General features: G+C 54.0%; 2 protein-coding genes across 3 annotated transcripts in view; one reads left to right on the top strand and one right to left on the bottom strand.

Moving 5' to 3' along the window:
- shbg (sex hormone-binding globulin) overlaps positions 1-11,284 on the top strand; it is a 40,201-nt gene extending 28,917 nt beyond the window's left edge. Inside the window, exons 6-8 of the mRNA XM_087982803.1 lie at positions 6,792-6,946; positions 8,839-9,058; positions 10,962-11,284. Coding sequence (XP_087838929.1) covers positions 6,792-6,946; positions 8,839-9,058; positions 10,962-11,110 — 524 coding nt within the window. The 3' untranslated portion in view covers positions 11,111-11,284. The remainder of the gene's footprint in view (positions 1-6,791; positions 6,947-8,838; positions 9,059-10,961) is intronic.
- A 3,265-nt stretch (positions 11,285-14,549) lies between these two features.
- LOC122546811 (rhodopsin kinase GRK1-like) overlaps positions 14,550-17,414 on the bottom strand; it is a 28,388-nt gene continuing 25,523 nt past the window's right edge. For both annotated transcript variants that reach the window (XM_087982747.1, XM_087982748.1), the window contains one exon: positions 14,550-15,473. In XM_087982747.1, the coding sequence (XP_087838873.1) occupies positions 15,193-15,473 (281 nt within the window). In that variant the 3' untranslated portion in view covers positions 14,550-15,192. The remainder of the gene's footprint in view (positions 15,474-17,414) is intronic.

Below are 17,414 nucleotides of genomic sequence, written 5' to 3'. Positions count from 1 at the left end.
GTTGTTGGGGGTGGGGAATGTGGGGGTTGTTGGGGGTGGGGAATGTGGGTGTTATTGGGGGTGCGGAATGTGGGGGTTGTTGGGGGTGGGGAATGTGGGGATTGTTGGGGGTGGGGAAAGTGGGTGTTGATGGGGTGGGGAGTGTGGGTTTGATGGGGGTGGGGAGTGTGGGTTTGATGGTGGTGGGGAATGTTGGTGTTGTTGGGGGTGGGGAGTGTGGGGGTTGTTGAGGGTGCGGAGTGTGGGCGTTGATGGGGTTGGGGAGTGTGGGTGTTGTTGGGGGTGGGGAGTGTGGGTGTTATTGGGGGGTGGGGAGTGTGGGTGTTGATGGGGGTGGGGAATGTGGGTGTTATTGGGGGGTGGGGAGTGTGGGTGTTGATGGGGTTGGGGAGTGTGGGTGTTGATGGGGGTGGGGAATGTGGGTGTTATTGGGGGGTGGGGAGTGTGGGTGTTGATGGGGTTGGGGAGTGTGAGAATTGATGAGGGTGGGGAATGTGGGGGTTGATTGGTGTGGGGAGTGTGGGGGTTGATGGGTGTGGGGAATGTGGGTGTTGATGGGGGTGGCGAGTGTGGGGTTGTTGGGGGTGGGGAGTGTGGGTGTTATTGGGGTGGGGAGTGTGGGGGTTGATGGGTGTGGGGAATGTGGGTGTTGATGGGATGGGGAGTGTGGGGGTTGATGGGTGTGGGGAATGTGGGTGTTGATGGGGGTGGGGAGTGTGGGGTTGTTGGGGGTGGGGAGTGTGGGGTTGTTGGGGGTGGGGAATGTGGGTGTTGATGAGGGTGGGGAGTGTGGGTGTTATTGGGGTGGGGAGTGTGGGGGTTGATGGGTGTGGGGAATGTGGGTGTTGATGAGGGTGGGGAGTGTGGGGGTTGTTGGGGGTGGGGAGTGTGTGTGTTGATGGGGGTGGGGAGTGTGGTTGTTGGGGGTGGGGAGTGTGGGTGTTGATGGGGGTGGGGAGTGTGGGTGTTGATGGGGTGGGGTGTGTAGGGGTTGTTGGGGGTGGGGAGTGTGGGTGTTGATGGGGGTGGGGAGTGTGGGGGTTGTTGCGGGTGAGGAATGTGGGGGTTGTTGGGTGTGGGGAGTGTGGGTGTGGATGGGAGTGGGGAGTGTGGGTGTTATTGGGGGTGCGGAATGTGGGGGTTGTTGGGGGTGGGGAATGTGGGGATTGTTGGGGGTGGGGAGTATGGGTGTTATTGGGGGTGGGGAAAGTGGAGGTTGTTGGGGGTGGGGAAAGTGGGTGTTGATGGGGGTGGGGAGTGTGGGTTTGATGGGGGTGGGGAGTGTGGGTTTGATGGGGGTGGGGAGTGTGGGGGTTGTTGCGGGTGAGGAATGTGGGGGTTGTTGGGGTTGGGGAATGTGGGGGTTGTTGAGGGTGGGGAATGTGGGGGTTGATGAGGGTGGGGAGTGTGGGTGTTGTTCGGGGTTGGGAGTGTGGGTGTTATTGGGGGTGCGGAATGTGGGGGTTGTTGGGGGTGGGGAATGTGGGGATTCTTGGGAATGGGGAGTATGGGTGTTTTTGGGGGTGGGGAATGTGGAGGTTGTTGGGGGTAAGAAAAGTGGGTGTTGATGGGGTGGGGAGTGTGGGTTTGATGGGTGTGGGGAATGTGGGTGTTATTGGGGTGGGGAGTGTGGGGGTTGATGGGTGTGGGGAATGTGGGTGTTGATGGGGGTGGGGAGTGTGGGGTTGTTGGGGGTGGGGAGTGTGGGGTTGTTGGGGGTGGGGAGTGTGGGTGTTATTGGGGTGGGGAGTGTGGGGGTTGATGGGTGTGGGGAATGTGGGTGTTGATGAGGGTGGGGAGTGTGGGGGTTGTTGGGGGTGGGGAGTGTGTGTGTTGATGGGGGTGGGGAGTGTGGTTGTTGGGGGTGGGGAGTGTGGGTGTTGATGGGGGTGGGGAGTGTGGGTGTTGATGGGGTGGGGTGTGTAGGGGTTGTTGGGGGTGGGGAGTGTGGGTGTTGATGGGGGTGGGGAGTGTGGGGGTTGTTGCGGGTGAGGAATGTGGGGGTTGTTGGGTGTGGGGAGTGTGGGTGTGGATGGGAGTGGGGAGTGTGGGTGTTATTGGGGGTGCGGAATGTGGGGGTTGTTGGGGGTGGGGAATGTGGGGATTGTTGGGGGTGGGGAGTATGGGTGTTATTGGGGTGGGGAATGTGGAGGTTGTTGGGGGTGGGGAAAGTGGGTGTTGATGGGGGTGGGGAGTGTGGGTTTGATGGGGGTGGGGAGTGTGGGTTTGATGGGGGTGGGGAGTGTGGGGGTTGTTGCGGGTGGGGAGTGTGGGTGTTGTTGGGGTTGGGGAATGTGGGGGTTGTTGGGGGTGGGGAATGTGGGGGTTGATGAGGGTGGGGAGTGTGGGTGTTGATGAGGGTGGGGAGTGTGGGTGTTGTTGGGGGTGGGGAGTGTGGGTGTTATTGGGGGTGCGGAATGTGGGGGTTGTTGGGGGTGGGGAATGTGGGGATTCTTGGGGGTGGGGAGTATGGGTGTTATTGGGGGTGGGGAATGTGGAGGTTGTTGGGGGTAGGAAAAGTGGGTGTTGATGGGGGTGGGGAGTGTGGGTTTGATGGGGGTGGGGAGTGTCGGTGTTGTTGGGGGTGGGGAGTTAGGGTGTTGATGAGGGGAGTGTGGGTGTTATTGGGGGTGCGGAGTGTGGGTGTTATTGGGGTTGGGGAATGTGGGGGTTGTTGGGGGTGGGGAATGTGGGGGTTGATGAGAGTGGGGAGTGTGGGTGTTGTTGGGGGTGGGGATTGTGGGTGTTGTTGGGGGTGGGGAGTGTGGGTGTTGTTGGGGATGGGGAATGTGGGGGTTGATGGGGGTGGGGAGTGTGGGTGTTGATGGGGGTGGGGAGTGTGGGTGTTGATGGGAGTGGGGAGTGTGGGTGTTGTTGGGGATGGGGAATGTGGGGGTTGATGGGGGTGGGGAGTGTGGGTGTTGTTGGGGATGGGGAGTATGGGTGTTGATGGGGTTGGGGAGTGTGGGTGTTGTTGGGGGTGGGGAGTGTGGGTGTTGTTAGGGTTGGGGAGTGTGGGTGTTGTTGGGGATGGGGAGTGTGGGTGTTATTGGGGGTTAGGGAGTGTGGGTGTTGATGGGGTTGGGGAGTGTGGGTGTTGATGGGGGTGGGGTGTGTGGGTGTTATTGGGGTGTGGGGTGTGTGGGGGTTGTTGGGGGTGGGGAATGTGGGTGTTGATGGGGGTGGGGAGTGTGGGTGTTGATGGGGGTGGGGTGTGTGGGTGTTGTTGGGGATGGGGAATGTGGGGGTTGATGGGGGTGGGGAGTGTGGGTGTTGTTGGGGATGGGGAGTATGGGTGTTGATGGGGTTGGGGAGTGTGGGTGTTGTTGGGGGTGGGGAGTGTGGGTGTTGTTAGGGTTGGGGAGTGTGGGTGTTGTTGGGGATGGGGAGTGTGGGTGTTATTGGGGGTTAGGGAGTGTGGGTGTTGATGGGGTTGGGGAGTGTGGGTGTTGATGGGGGTGGGGTGTGTGGGTGTTATTGGGGTGTGGGGTGTGTGGGGGTTGTTGGGGGTGGGGAGTGTGGGTGTTGATGGGGGTGGGGAGTGTGGGTGTTATTGGGGGTGGTATATGGGGGTGTGGTTTGGGGTAGGAGGGGTCTGTGCTCTTGGAAGAAGTGGAAGCCGTTCAGCCCAGTCTGGGACATCCTGGCCCACAGAGCCAGAGTAATGCTGCTGTACTGGAAGGGTGGGGCTGGCACATTCGGTCCATCTAGTCTGTCCCGAGGCCCAGATGCCCTTCCCAATCCCGTCCTCCTACCCAAATGGAGTCAGGTATCACCACATTGAATTCACGCCCCAAAACTCCTCTCCCAAATCCTTTCACTCCATTGCTCTCTGGATGTGTATTGCAGGGGGGTGGGGGGGAGTAGGGGGAGATGAGGAGTGCCTCCTCACCAAATGTGTTTGGAGGTAACTGTAGGATCATACAGTGCAGAGGAGGCCCTTCAGCCCTTCGAGCCTGTACTGCCATGACAGTATATGGGACAGGGGTGTTGTGAGTGTGTCTCTCTCGCTCTGTGTGAGAGTGTGTGTGTGTGCGTGTGTGTGTGTGTGAGTGTGTGATTGTGTGTCAGTATGAGTGCCTGGGTAAGTGTATGTGAGTGAGTGTGAATGAGTGTGTGCGTGTGAATATGTGTGAGTGAATGTGAGTGTGTGTGGGTGGGTGTGTGTGGGGTATATGTGTATGTGGGTGAGTGCGTGTGAGTTAATGTGAGTGTGTGTGTGCATATAGGTGAGTGAGTGTGAGTGAATGTGCGTGCGAATGTGTCTGCGAATGTGAGTGAGTATGCATGTCTGTGTGTGCGAATGTGAGTGAGTATGCATGTCTGTGTGTTTAAGTGTGTGTGTATGTTTGTAAGTGAGTGTGAGTATGTGTCTGTGTGTGTGAGAGAGAGTGTGTGTGAGAGAGCGTGTGGGAGGGTGTGTGTGTGGGAGTGTGTGTATGAGGGAGGGATGCTGTATTTGTATGAGTGTGGGGGTGTGTGTGCGTGTGTGAGTGTGTGTATGGGGGAGGGTGCTCTGTGTGTGTGTGTGGGAGTGTTTGTATGAGGGATGGGTGCTTGTGTGTTTGTGGGTGTGTGTGCATGTGTGAGTGTGTGTGTTTGTGGGTGTGTGTGTATGGGGAGGGATGCTGTGTTTGCATGAGTGTGTGTGGGTGTGGGTGTGTGTGCATGTGGGAGTGTGTGTGTGTTTGTGGGAGTGTGTGTGTGTGAACATATGTGGGTGTAGGTGTGTGTGCATGTGTGATTGTGAGTGTGTGTATGGGTGTGTGTGTGTGCGTGTGTGTCAGTGCATTTGTGAGTGTGTGAGGGTGTGTGAGTGTGTGGGTGTGTGTGTGTGAGTGCGTGGGTGTGTGTGAGTGTGTGAGGGTGTGTGATTGTGAATGTGAGTGTGGGTGTGTGTGTGAGTGTGTGTGAGTGCCTGTGTGTGTGTGTGTGAGGGTGTGTGAGTGTGAGTGTGTGTGTGGGTGTGTGTGATGTGTGCGTGTGTGTGAGTGCATGTGTGTGTGAGTGTGGGTGAGTGTGTGTGTGTGTGTGTGTGTGTGAGTGTGTGCGTGTGTGTGAGTGCCTGTGTGTGTGTGTATGAGGGTGTATGTGTGAGGGTGTGTGATTGAGTGAGTCTGGGTGAGTATGGGTGTGTGTGTGAGTGTGTGCGTGTGTGTGAGTGCCTGAGTGTGTGTGTGTGTGTAAGTGTGTGTGAGTGTGAGTGTGTGTGTGGGTATGTGTGATGTGTGCGTGTGTGTGAGTGTGTGTATGTGTGCGTAAGTGTGAGTGTGTGGGAGTCTGTGTGAGTGTGTGAGTGGGTGGGTGTGTGTGAGTGCGTGGGCGTGTGTGTGTGAGTGTGTGTGTATGTGAGGGTGTGTGTGTGTGGGTGAGTGTGGGTGTGTGTGTGAGTGTGTGTGTGTGTGTGAGTGCGTGGGTGTATGTGTGTGTGAGAGTGTGTGTGAGTGTGTGTGTGTGTGAGTGTCAGTGTAAGTGTGGGTGAGTGTGTGTGAGTGTGCCTGAGTGTGTGTGTGTACATGTGTGTGTGAGTATGTGTGTGTGAGAGTGTGTGAATGTGTGTATGTGAGTGTGTGTGTGTATGTGTGAGTGTGATTGTGGGAGTGTGTGTGAGTGTGGGTGTGAGTGTGAGCATGTGAGTGTGTGTGTGCGTGTGTGAGAGAGTGTGTGTTCGAGTGTGTGTGAGTGTGTGTGTGAGTGAGAGTGTGTGAGTGTGTGTGTGACTGTGTGTGTGAGAGTGGGTGTGTGAGTGTGTTTGTGAGTGTGCATGTGTCTGTGTGTGTATGTGTGAGTATGTGTGTGTGCGTATGTGTGTGAGTGAGTGTGTGAGTGTGTATGAGTGTGTTTGTGAGTGTGTGTGTGAGTTCGTGTGTGTGTGTGTGTGTGTATGTGTGTGTGAGTATGTGTGTGTTTGTGTGTGTGTATGTGTGTGCCTATGTGTGTGTGAGTGTGTGTGTATGTGCGTGTGTGTGTGAGTGTGTGTGTATGTGTGTGAGTGTGTATGAGTGTGGGTGTGTGTGTGTGAGTGTGTGTGTGTGTGTATGTGAGTGTGTGTGTGTGTGTCTGAGTCTGTGTGTGAGTGTGGGTGTGAGTGTGTGAGTGCGCATGTGTGTGTGTATGTGTGTGTGTGAGTGTGGGTGTGTGTGTGTGAGTGTGTGTGTGTGTGAGAGTTTGGGTGTGTGTGAGTGTGGGTGTGTATGCGTTGGTGTGTGTGTGTGTGTGAGTTTGGGTGTGTGTGAGTGTGTGTGTGTGTGTGAGTTTGGGTGTGTGTGAGTGTGCGTGTGTGAGTGTGTGTGAGATTGGGTGTGTGTGAGTGTGTGTGTGAGTGTGTGTGTGTGTGAGTTTGGGTGTGTGCGTGTGTGAGTGTGAGTTTGGGTGTGTGCGTGTGTGAGTGTGTGTGTGTGAGTGTGTGTGTGTGTGTGTGTGAGTGTGGGTGGGGTGGGCTGTGTTGTCCCCAGTGCCTGGTGATGAGACCCTCAGGCCGAACACTATCAAAAGTACCAACCACGACCTGCTCTTTGCATTCCCCCCCTCTCCCCTCCATCCCCTGGCCCCTGCGGTCTGTGGGATCTTGCTGTGCATGGGTTGGACGCCCTTCATGCCACAACAGCAATGGGAAAGCTCCTCATTGGCTGTGATAAATCCTCAGGGAGAGAGGAGGTGGGTGGATTGTCCTGGGGGGAGGGGGGTGAGGACTGATGCTAGTGAAACGCAGACTCTCTCCACCTGGGTATCATCCTGATGTTTCCTTGTTTCACTCCCCTCTCCCCTCCCCGCCACCCCACCACCCCCAGATCTAGTGAATGAGTCTGAGTCACAGACGGGTTGGGGTCTAACGTTCGAGGCCACAATCCGCCCAAAGAAGCACAGCGGCCTTGTCATGGCGTTACTGACGGCAGGGTACAGTCCCATGGTCAAATTGGATTTCTCCCTCCAGGACCGTCATGAGGTGAGTGTGTCTGCAGAGGCAGAGCCCCTCAACAGAGGGAGGGAGGGTGGGGCTATCCGAGATAGACTGGGATCATCATTCTAACCCACATGGCCCCCACTTAATGGTCCGAATGGACTCCCAAGACTGGGGAAGGGGAAAGGGTGGGGTGGGGAGGGGGATTTAACTGATCGGTGAGGGGCTCTGACCGGGAATTCTGACTATTGGGCAACAGGCTGAAGGGGAGAGGGGGAGGTGAAGGGCTGGAGTATTTGAGACAGTGAGTCATTGCGCGTTTCTGCCGCGATGGCAACAATCAACAAAGGGGCAAGGAACATACCAGAAGGCCATTCTGCCCCTTGAAGCTGTTCCACCACACAACATGGGGCGCCTCAGTGGTCAGCGCTGCAGCCTCCCACTGCCAGGGACCCAGGTTCAATTCCACCCTTGGGCCACTGTCCATGTGCAGTTTGCACATTCTCCCGGTGTCTTCCCCCACAGTCCAGGTCTGTGTAGGTTAGGGTGGATTGGCCATGGGAAATTGTCCCATAGTGCCCAGGGATGTGCAGGTTAGGGTGGGTTGGCCATGGGAAATTGTCCCATAGTGCCCAAGGATGTGCAGGTTAGGGTGGATTGGCCATGGGAAATTGTCCCATAGTGCCCAGGGATGTGCAGGTTAGGGTGGATTGGCCATGGGAAATTGTCCCATAGTGCCCAGGGATGTGCAGGTTAGGATGGATTGGCCATGGGAAATTGTCCCATAGTGCCCAGGGATGTGCAGGTTCGGGTGGATTGGCCATGGGAAATTGTCCCATTGTGCCCAGGGATGTGCAGGTTAGGGTGGATTGGCCATGGGAAATTGTCCCATAGTGCCCAGGGATGTGCAGGTTAGGGTGGATTGGCCATGGGAAATTGTCCCATAATACCCAGGGATGTGCAGGTTAGGGTGGATTGGCCATGGGAAATTGTCCCATAGTGCCCAGGGATGTGCAGGTTGGGGTGGATTGGCCATGGGAAATTGTCCCATAGTGCCCAGGGATGTGCAGGTTAGGGTGGATTGGCCATGGGAAATTGTCCCATAGTGCCCAGGGATGTGCAGGTTAGGGTGGATTGGCCATGGGAAATTGTCCCATAGTGTCCAGGGATGTGCAGGTTAGGGTGGATTGACCATGGGAAATTGTCCCATAGTGTCCAGGAATGAACAGGTTAGGGTGGATTGGCCATGGGAAATTGTCCCATAGTGCCCAGGGATGTGCAGGTTAGGGTGGATTGGCCATGGGAAATTGTCCCATAGTGTCCAGTAATGAGCAGGTTTGGGTGGCCATGGGAAATTGCTGAATATCCCATTTTTACACTGTAGGGATTCTATGGTGACCTCTGGCTGAACTCCCTGTTTAATAAAAATGTATTGATCTCAGATTTAATATTAACAATGGATCCATTACCCCCCGCTGTTTATGGAAGAGAGTTCCAAACCTCTCCCACCCTTTGTGTGTCAAAGTGCTTCCTAACATCTCTCCTGAATAATCTGGCCCGAATTCTCAGACTGTGCCCCTCGATCTCGAACCCCAGCTTTCTCCTCACGTACACTCTCATTTCTTGTCAACATGCTGCAGGCTTTGATCAGGTCACCCCAGAACCTTTTAAGTTCTCGAGAAAACCTGGCCTTGTTTTACTCACCTTTCCCCATAACCTCATCCCCCGAGGCCCAAGTATTATTCTACATTGTACTCCCTTTCCAAAGGTGCGGTGCCTATTGACATGGGATGTTCCTTTGACAAAGCGTTTTGTGCTTCCGTGTGGGAGCGTATTTTGCGAAATTAGAGCTGACCCTAGTGTACAATTCTAACGTTCCTTATCTCCTCCTCCCCCTCCTTACACTCCCCATCCCCGAACCTCCTGACGTTCCTCAGCATTTCCGACTGGACCTGGGGATGAACACGGTCATTGAGATGGCTGGCCCGGACAGATTGTGTGACGGGCAGCAGGTCATAGTTCGCGTCTCAGAGACCGAGGTGAGGTTACAGGTTGGGGACCAGGAGGCACGTCGTGCAGTCGATGCCGGAGACTTTGCGGTTTTGAAAACGGCCTGGTTCAGCCGGAAGTCTGTGTTGTGTCTCGGAGGTCTCCCAGGTAAGTCCCAGAACCCCAAGCCTACCCATTTTCCCAACCCACAATCCCGTCCCAGTCGACAGGCGGGAGCAAGACTGCATCTGTTAGGAAAAGAAATGGCACAGAAATAGGCCTTTCAGCCCATTGGGTTTTCCCCAACGGGATCACAGCCCAATTGGATCACCCTCAGTTCCACTCTCCCACCTTTACCCTAGAACCCACGAATCCCAGAGTCCCAGAAACACAACCAGGAATTGCTGGAGAAACTCAGCAGGTCTGGGAGCATCTGTGGAGGGAGAGAAATAGGTAACAGTTCGAGTCCAGTGACTCTTCATCAGGATTGATTAAAAATCCATCTCTCTCAACCTTGACTATACTCAACGCCCCAGACCTGACAGCCCACTCTCAGAGAGAATTCCACAGATCCACCAGAGGAAGCTTTATTTTCAGTCTCAAAAAGTTGAGGTAGCTCTATGATGGGCTGAACTGCCTCTTTCTGTGCTGCAGAGCTGATGACTCTGTGTTAAAGAGAAATCATTTCCTCAGAGCAGTGGGGAGGGGACGTTTTGTGTCTGTGTGCATATGCGTGTGTGTGCGTGTGTGTGTGTGAATGTCTGTTTCTGTGCATGCATTTGTGACTATGTGTGCGCGTGTGTGCGCGCGCGCGAGGGAGTGTGTGTATGTGTAAGAGTGTCTGTGAGAGAATGTGTCTATAAGTTTCTGTGAGTGCATGAGAGTATGTGTGTGTGATTTTCTATATGTCTGTGTGTGGGTGTCATATGTGAGAGTGTGAGTGTGTATGTGAAAGTGTGAGTGAGTGTGTGTATGTGTAAGTTTGAGAATGTGTGTGAGATTGTGTGTACATGAGAGTGTGTGTACAGTGAGTGTGTGTGTGAGTATAGGTGTGAGCATGTGTACATGTGAGAGTGTGAGTGTATGAATGTGTGTTTATGTGTGTGTGTGATTGTATGTGTAAGTTTGAGAATGTTTGTGAGAGTGTGTGTACAGTGAGTGTGTGTGCATGTGTGAGTGTGTGTGTGACCGTGTGTGTAGGTGTGTGTCTGTGAGTGTATGAATGTGTGTTTATGAGTGTGTGTGTTTATGAGTGTGTGTGTGAGTGTGTGTACATGTGTGAGAGTGTGTACGTGTGTGTGTGAGAGTGTGTACGTGTGTGTGTGTGTGAGAGTGTGTGAGAGTGTGTATGTGTGTGAGTGCATATGTATGTGTGTGTGTGTGAGAGAGTGTGTATGTGCATGTGTGGGAGAGTGTGTTTGTATGTATGTGTGAGTGTGTGCGTGTGTGTATGTGTGTGAGTGTGTATGTGTGTGAGAGTGTGTGCGTGTGTGTGTGTATACGTGTGTATGTGTGTGAGAGTGTCTGTGTGTGTACGTGTGTGTGTGAGTGTGTGTGTATGTATGTGCGTGTGTGGGAGAGTGTTCGTGTGTGTGTGTGTGGGGGAAAGTGTGTTTGTATGTGCGTGTGTGTGTGGGAGAGTGTGTTTGTGTGTGTGTGGGAGAGTGTGTTCGTGTGTGTGTGAGTGTTGGGTTTGTCAGAAACAAAGGCTGAGGAGGGTCAGTGGGCTCAGATGGGGTGGGGGTGAGGGTGAGGGTGGGGTTGGGTGTGAGGGTGAAGGTGGAGGTGGGGAGTGTGGGTGTTGATGGGGGTGGGGTTGGGTGTGAGGGTGAAGTTGGGGGTGGGGAGTGTGGGTGTTGATGGGAGTGGGGGTGGGGAGTGTGGGTGTTGATGGGAGTGGGGAGTGTGGGTGTTGATGGGGGTGGGGAGTGTGGGTGTTGATGGGGGTGGGGGTGGGGAGTGTGGGTGTTGATGGGAGTGGGGGTGAGGGTGAGGGTGGGGGTGGGGGTGGGTGACCGAGACAGTGCCACGAGAGAATCCCACAATGCTTTCCCTTTCCTTCGTCCTGCAGGTGTTGAGAAACTGGGTTATTCCTGGTACCTTTACTCGGGCTGTATGCAGGATATCCGTCTGCAGGGTGAAGAAGTGGACTTTAACTTGGCCTGGTACAAACATGATGCCATCTCTTCACACAGCTGCCCAGCTTCTGCCCCCTTATAGACCCTGCTGATGGAGTCTGACACCCATCTACATCGCTCCCTCCATTAATCTAAGAGGCTCCAAGAACCACTAGTGTCTGTATTCCCTCTGACAGCGTTCCTGCTTCCTATTGCTACAGCAACACCCCTCCCTCACCCTCACTGCCTCATCAATAAACTCTTTTGCAAAATTTTATTGCTTGTCTCTCGTCATTTCTCACCGTCTGAAGGGAACGGAGGAGATCATTTCGCCCCGCTGCTCCTGTACTGGCTGCTCCGAAACCAAACAGGAGCTCAGTGACCTTCCCGTGTTGCTCAGGTTTTCCTGTGAGGCTGAGAGAAATCCAAACATCTCTCTCATCCCGCTCAACCGACCTGGAGTTGGGGGCTGAGACCGGAGCCAGATGGAACAGAATGCAGGAAGCTGCCCGGAGTAGAGGGAATGAGCTATAAGGAGAAGCTAAAAAAAACTCAGGCTGTTTTCCCTGGACACTGAGGGGAGACTTATAAGTAATCTACAAAATAATGAGATGCACAGATAGGGCTGACAGTCACAATCTTTCTCCCAGATTGAAATAACTAATACTAGGGGCCGTGTGTTTAAGGCGAGAGGGGAAAAGTTCAAAGGAGGATGTGAGGGGCAAGTGTTTTTACACAATGTGGAGGTAGACACGACAGGGGCGTTTATGGGTCTTGGAGATCAGCACATGAATATGTAAGGAATAGAGGGATATGGACTGAGGACAGAGAGAGGGGATTAGTTTAATTTGACTTCATGTTTGTCCCGGTCCTGTGCTGTACTGTTCCGTGTTCAAACGGAAGGTATGCCCATTTTCCCACTGAAAACACGTTTCTCGCCTTCAGGAGGCGATACTGAGGCAGGCAGTGATGGCAACAAAGACCTGGACTCCCCAGTCACTGCGACTTGACGCCTGCACAGCTGACCCATTTCCTCTGACTCCAAGCTCTCATTAACACCCATTTTTCACCTTTACCACTCCTTTACTGCTGTCAGCAGCCTCTCTGCCTTTGCCTTCCCATCACCATTCCTTCAACACTCCTCCTGATAACCATCAGTTTCCAGTACCCACCTGCCTCAGATCAGGGGACAGGCTAACTTACGTCTCTCTCTCCCTCTCTCGCTCTCTCTCCTTCTCCCAACCTGTCAACTTTCTCCAGTACCTTCCGTTTCTAAGACAATGAGTTGCTGTTTGCTGTCTTTAAAAGGGTGGTCACTCCTGTTCGTTCCCTGGTTCACATGAGTGCCTTTTCCCATTTTAGGTCACTGTCCAAACTACAGAAAGGTCAAAGGACGTGGCCTTTACAGCGTGGGATTACAAACACAAGTGGATTGGCCACAATCTCAATGAATGGTGGAGTAGGATTGAGGGGCCGAATGGCCTACTCTTGCTCCTATTTCACATGTTCACTCACCCGATCCAACTGAAGAAGTCATAGAGATGTACAGCACAGAAACAGACCCTTCGGTCCAACCTGTCCATGCCTACCCAGATATCCGAAACTAATCTAGTCCCATTTGCTAGCACCTAGCCCATATTCCTCCAAACCCTTCCTATTCATGTCTGGAAATGTGTTGCTGGAAAAGCGCAGCAGGTCAGGCAGCATCCAGGGAACAGGAGAATCGACGTTTCGGCATAAGCCCTTCTTCAGAAGGGCTTATGCCCGAAACGTCGATTCTCCTGTTCCCTGGATGCTGCCTGACCTGCTGCGCTTTTCCAGCAACACATTTCCAGCTCTGATCTCCAGCATCTGCAGACCTCACTTTCTCCTTCCTATTCATATACCCATCCAAATGCCTCTTAAATGTTGTAATTGTACCAGCCTCCACGACTTCCTCTGGCAGCTCATTCCATACATGTCCCACCCTCTGAGTGAAAATGTTGTCCCTTAGGTCACTTTTATATCTTTCCCCTCTCACCCTAAACCTATGCCCTCTAGTTCTGGACTCCCTGACTCCAGGGAAAAGACCTTGTCTATTTACCCCATCCATGCCCCCTCATAATTTTGTAAACCTCTATAAGGTCACCCCTCAGCCTCCGACGCTCCAGGGAAAACAGCCCCAGCCTGTTCAGCCTCTCACTGTAGCTCAAACCCTCCAACCCTGGCAACATCCTTGTAAATCTTTGCTGAACTCTTTCACGTTTCTCAACATACGTTCTATAGCAGGGAGACCAGAATTGTACGCAATATTCCAACAGTGGCCTAACCAATGTCCTGTACAGCCACAACATGATCTCCCAACTCCTGTACTCAATACTCTGACCAATAAAGGAAAGCATACCCAACGCCTTCTTCACTATCCTATCTACCTGCGACTCCACTTTCAAGGAGTTATGAACCTGCACTCCAAGGTTTCTTTGTTCAGCAACACTCCCCAGGACCTTACCATTAAGTGTATAAGTCCTGCTAAGATTTGCTTTCCCAAAATGCAGCACCTCGCATTTATCTGAATTAAACTCCATCTGCCACTTCTCAGCCAATTGGCCCATCTGGTTCAGATCCTGTTGTAATCTGAGGAAACCCTCTTCGCTGTCCACTACACCTCCAATTTTGGTGTCATCTGCAAACTTACTAGCTGTACCTCTTATGCTCGCATCTAGATCATTGACAGAAATGACAGTTTCAGTTCACTTGCCTATGCGAAGGCAGAGAAGTCTGGACAATAGGGAGTCCCTATGGTGTGATAGAAAACCAACCCACCTCTTCTCCTATACCCATTGCCCAGAGATGCCTTGGCGTGCCCACTTACCACCCAGCAACCCTGCTTGGCCATTTCCCTGCACGTGACCTCTAACCTCGACTGTTCCATCACGCACTCTCTTATCATAGGTTCATTCTCCTAGCCCATTGCCTGCCCCTAGCCAATCACGAAAGGGAAGATGTCTTGGGAGCCAATGGGATCAATCTTGATTGAGAGCCAACAATGAAACCAAGAAGGCCACTCAACCCCTTGCTCCTGTTCCGCCACTGAATGGGATTGTGGTCAATCCGATTATAACCCTGGTTTATCCAAAGCGGAATCATCTGTTGAACTCAGAAGAGAAAAATAGGCCAAAGAGAGTTAAGAAAGGAGAAATTTTATTCATTGTCCTTGAGGACTTTTATCTCTGAATGAAAGGGTGGTCTCCAAACAATGTCGACCCGGATTTTGATTTAAAAGAGATTTCAGGGGCTATCATGGTCAACACAGAACAATCTCTCATCAGCTTTCCCAGATCCTGAGGTTGAAATAACCATGAAAGAATTTAATCTCTTTACCTTCCACTGAAGAAAGAAATGTCACAAATTGCCAAACTTTGTGAAGTGACACTGCCCTCTGCAGGGAGATACGTACACCTCAGACAACGAAGCAAACCTTCCAGAATGTTCTGACAGCAATGTCTCAGAATAAATCTCCCTCGACTCTTTTAATCCGAAAGTAAAGCTCCCTTGATACTGTACCCATCAAACCCCATTTTATTAACAACACCTTGGAACAGTCTGAAAACAGAGATTAAACACCAATTCTGGACAAAAATCACTAAAATACAGGATTGAGGGAGTGCCGCACTGTCGGAGGGTCAGTGCTGAGGGAGTGCCGCACTGTCGGAGGGTCAGTGCTGAGGGAGTGCCACACTGTCAGAGGGTCAGTACTGAGGGAGCACTACACAGTCGAAGGATCAGTGCTGAGGGAGTGGGCACTGTCAGAGGGTCAGTGCTGAGGGAGTGGGCACTGTCAGAGGGTCAGTGCTGAGGGAGTACCACACTGTCAGAGGGTCAGTGCTGAGGGAGTGAGCACTGTCGGAGGGTCAGTGTTGAGGGAGCGCCGCACTGTCGAAGGGTCAGTGCTGAGGGAGTGGGCACTGTCGGAGGGTCAGTGCTGAGGGAGTGGGCACTGTCGGAGGGTCAGTGCTGAGGGAGTGGGCTCTGTATAATAACATTGTTGAGGATTGAGTTGCTTTGGCATTTATTCTCTGTCTGAGTGCCATGTCGGTCCTGATGTGTGTGTGTGTGATCTGTGTGGGGGTGGGGGTGGTGGGAGTTGGGTTGTAGATTCGGTCCTGAATCTGGAGCTGGCATTGCTGCTGCGTGGCGGATGGAGTCTCAGAGGAGGAGACAAGTCCCTGATTTACTTCGAGCTGGATCCTCACCGTCACTTGGTGTTAACCCTCCATCTCCCCAGACGTTCAGTTCATCAAACACGCCGGTCTCGATGATCTCCTCCTGCCAAGGAACAGCCATCTTCCCAGAAGCAAACTCTTTGTAAAACTGCTGGTCACTCTCTGTGATAACAACACCCTTGATGCTGGAGAAGGTACCAACATCAGCAATGTCTTTGGCGTAGACTGTCTTTGGGTCGGGGGTGAATGGAGCCTCAATGAGACCTGCAGGGACAGCATGAGGCTGAGTTAATGGATACAGTCAGGGAATGCTGGGAATTCCTGGGCTCCCAGTTCCCGGAAACAATTGATATCCATCACAATCACAGCAAAGACTGAGGCCATTCACCTCCACATTCCCCCCCCCCCCCACTCCCTGTGGGAGCCAGTCCCATAAACCTACCCCCCACTCCCTGTGGGAGTCAGCCCCACATTCCCCCCCCCACTCCCCGTGGGAGTCAGTCCCACATTCCACCCTCCCCCCACTCCCTGTGGGAGTCAGTCCCACATTTCCCCCCCCACTCCCTGTGGGAGTCAGCCCCACATTCCCCCACCCCACCCCACTCCCTGTGGGAGTCAGTCCCACATTCCCCCCCCAACTCCCTGTGGGAGTCAGTCCCACATTCCCCCCCCTCCCTCCCAACTCCCTGTGGGAGTCAGTCCCACATTCCCCCCCCACACCCTGTGGGAATCAATCCCACATTCCCCCCCCGCCCCCCCCACTTCCTGTGGGAGTCAGTCCTGCAGGATCAGTGGATCTGCAAATTAATGAGCTTTGCAAAAGCTACACGTGTCAGAGTTGTGAAATGAAACAGGCAGCTGCTGGAAATAATCCATGGGACAGGGAGTATCTGTTTGAAAGAAAACATTTCACACACAGAACGTCATGGAGATCAGAACAGGAGCATATCATTACCAGCTGCACTCCCTCAGCACTGACCCTCCGTCAGTGCCCACTCCCTCAGCACTGACCCTCCGACAGTGCGGTGCTCCCTCAGCACTGACCCTCCGACAGTGCGGTGCTCCCTCAGCACTGACCCTCCGACAGTGCCCACTCCCTCAGCACTGACCCTCCGACAGTGCGGCTCTCCCTCAGCACTGACCCTCCGACAGTGCCCACTCCCTCAGCACTGACCCTCCGACAGTGCGGCACTCCCTCAGCACTGACCCTCCGACAGTGCGGCACTCCCTCAGCACTGACCCTCCGACATTGCGGCTCTCCTCAGCACTGACCCTTCGACAGTGCGGCACTCCTTCAGCACTGACCCTCCGACAGTGCGGCATTCCCTCGGCACTGACCCTTGGACAGTGCCCACTCCCTCAGCACTGACCCTCTGACAGTGCGGCACTCCCTCAGTACTGACCCTCCGACAGTGCCCACTCCCTCAGCACTGACCCTCCGACAGTGCGGCACTCCCTCAGCACTGACCCTCCGACATTGCGGCACTCCCTCAGTATTGACCTTCCGACAGTGCGGCACTCCCTCAGCACTGACCCTCCGACAGTGCGGCACTCCCTCAGCACTGACCCTCCGACATTGCGGCTCTCCTCAGCACTGACCCTTCGACAGTGCGGCACTCCTTCAGCACTGACCCTCCGACAGTGCGGCATTCCCTCGGCACTGACCCTTGGACAGTGCCCACTCCCTCAGCACTGACCCTCTGACAGTGCGGCACTCCCTCAGTACTGACCCTCCGACAGTGCCCACTCCCTCAGCACTGACCCTCCGACAGTGCGGCACTCCCTCAGCACTGACCCTCCGACATTGCGGCACTCCCTCAGTATTGACCTTCCGACAGTGCGGCACTCCCTCAGCACTGACCCTCCGACAGTGCGGCACTCCCTCAGCACTGACCCTCCGACAGTGCGGCACTCCCTCAGCACTGACCTTCCGACAGTGCAGCATTCCCTCAGCACTGACCCTCCGACAGTGCGGCACTCCCTCAGCACTGACCCTCTGACAGTGCAGCATTCGCTCAGCACTGACCCTCCAACAGTGTGGCGCTCCCTCAGCACTGACCTTCCGACAGTGCTGCACTCCCTCAGCACTGACCCTCCGACAGTGCGGCACTCCCTCAGCACTAACCTTCCGACAGTGCGGCACTCCCTCAGCACTGACCCTCCGACAGTGCGGCACTCCCTCAGCACTGACCCTCCAACAGTGCG

The sequence above is a fragment of the Chiloscyllium plagiosum genome, unplaced genomic scaffold, assembly GCF_037043375.1.
Source record: "Chiloscyllium plagiosum isolate Xiang-an unplaced genomic scaffold, Cpla_swu_hap1 HiC_scaffold_44, whole genome shotgun sequence".
Classification (NCBI taxonomy): domain Eukaryota; kingdom Metazoa; phylum Chordata; class Chondrichthyes; order Orectolobiformes; family Hemiscylliidae; genus Chiloscyllium; species Chiloscyllium plagiosum.
The sequence above is the reverse complement of the archived record's forward strand: the minus strand, read 5'-3'. Positions and strand labels throughout refer to the sequence as shown.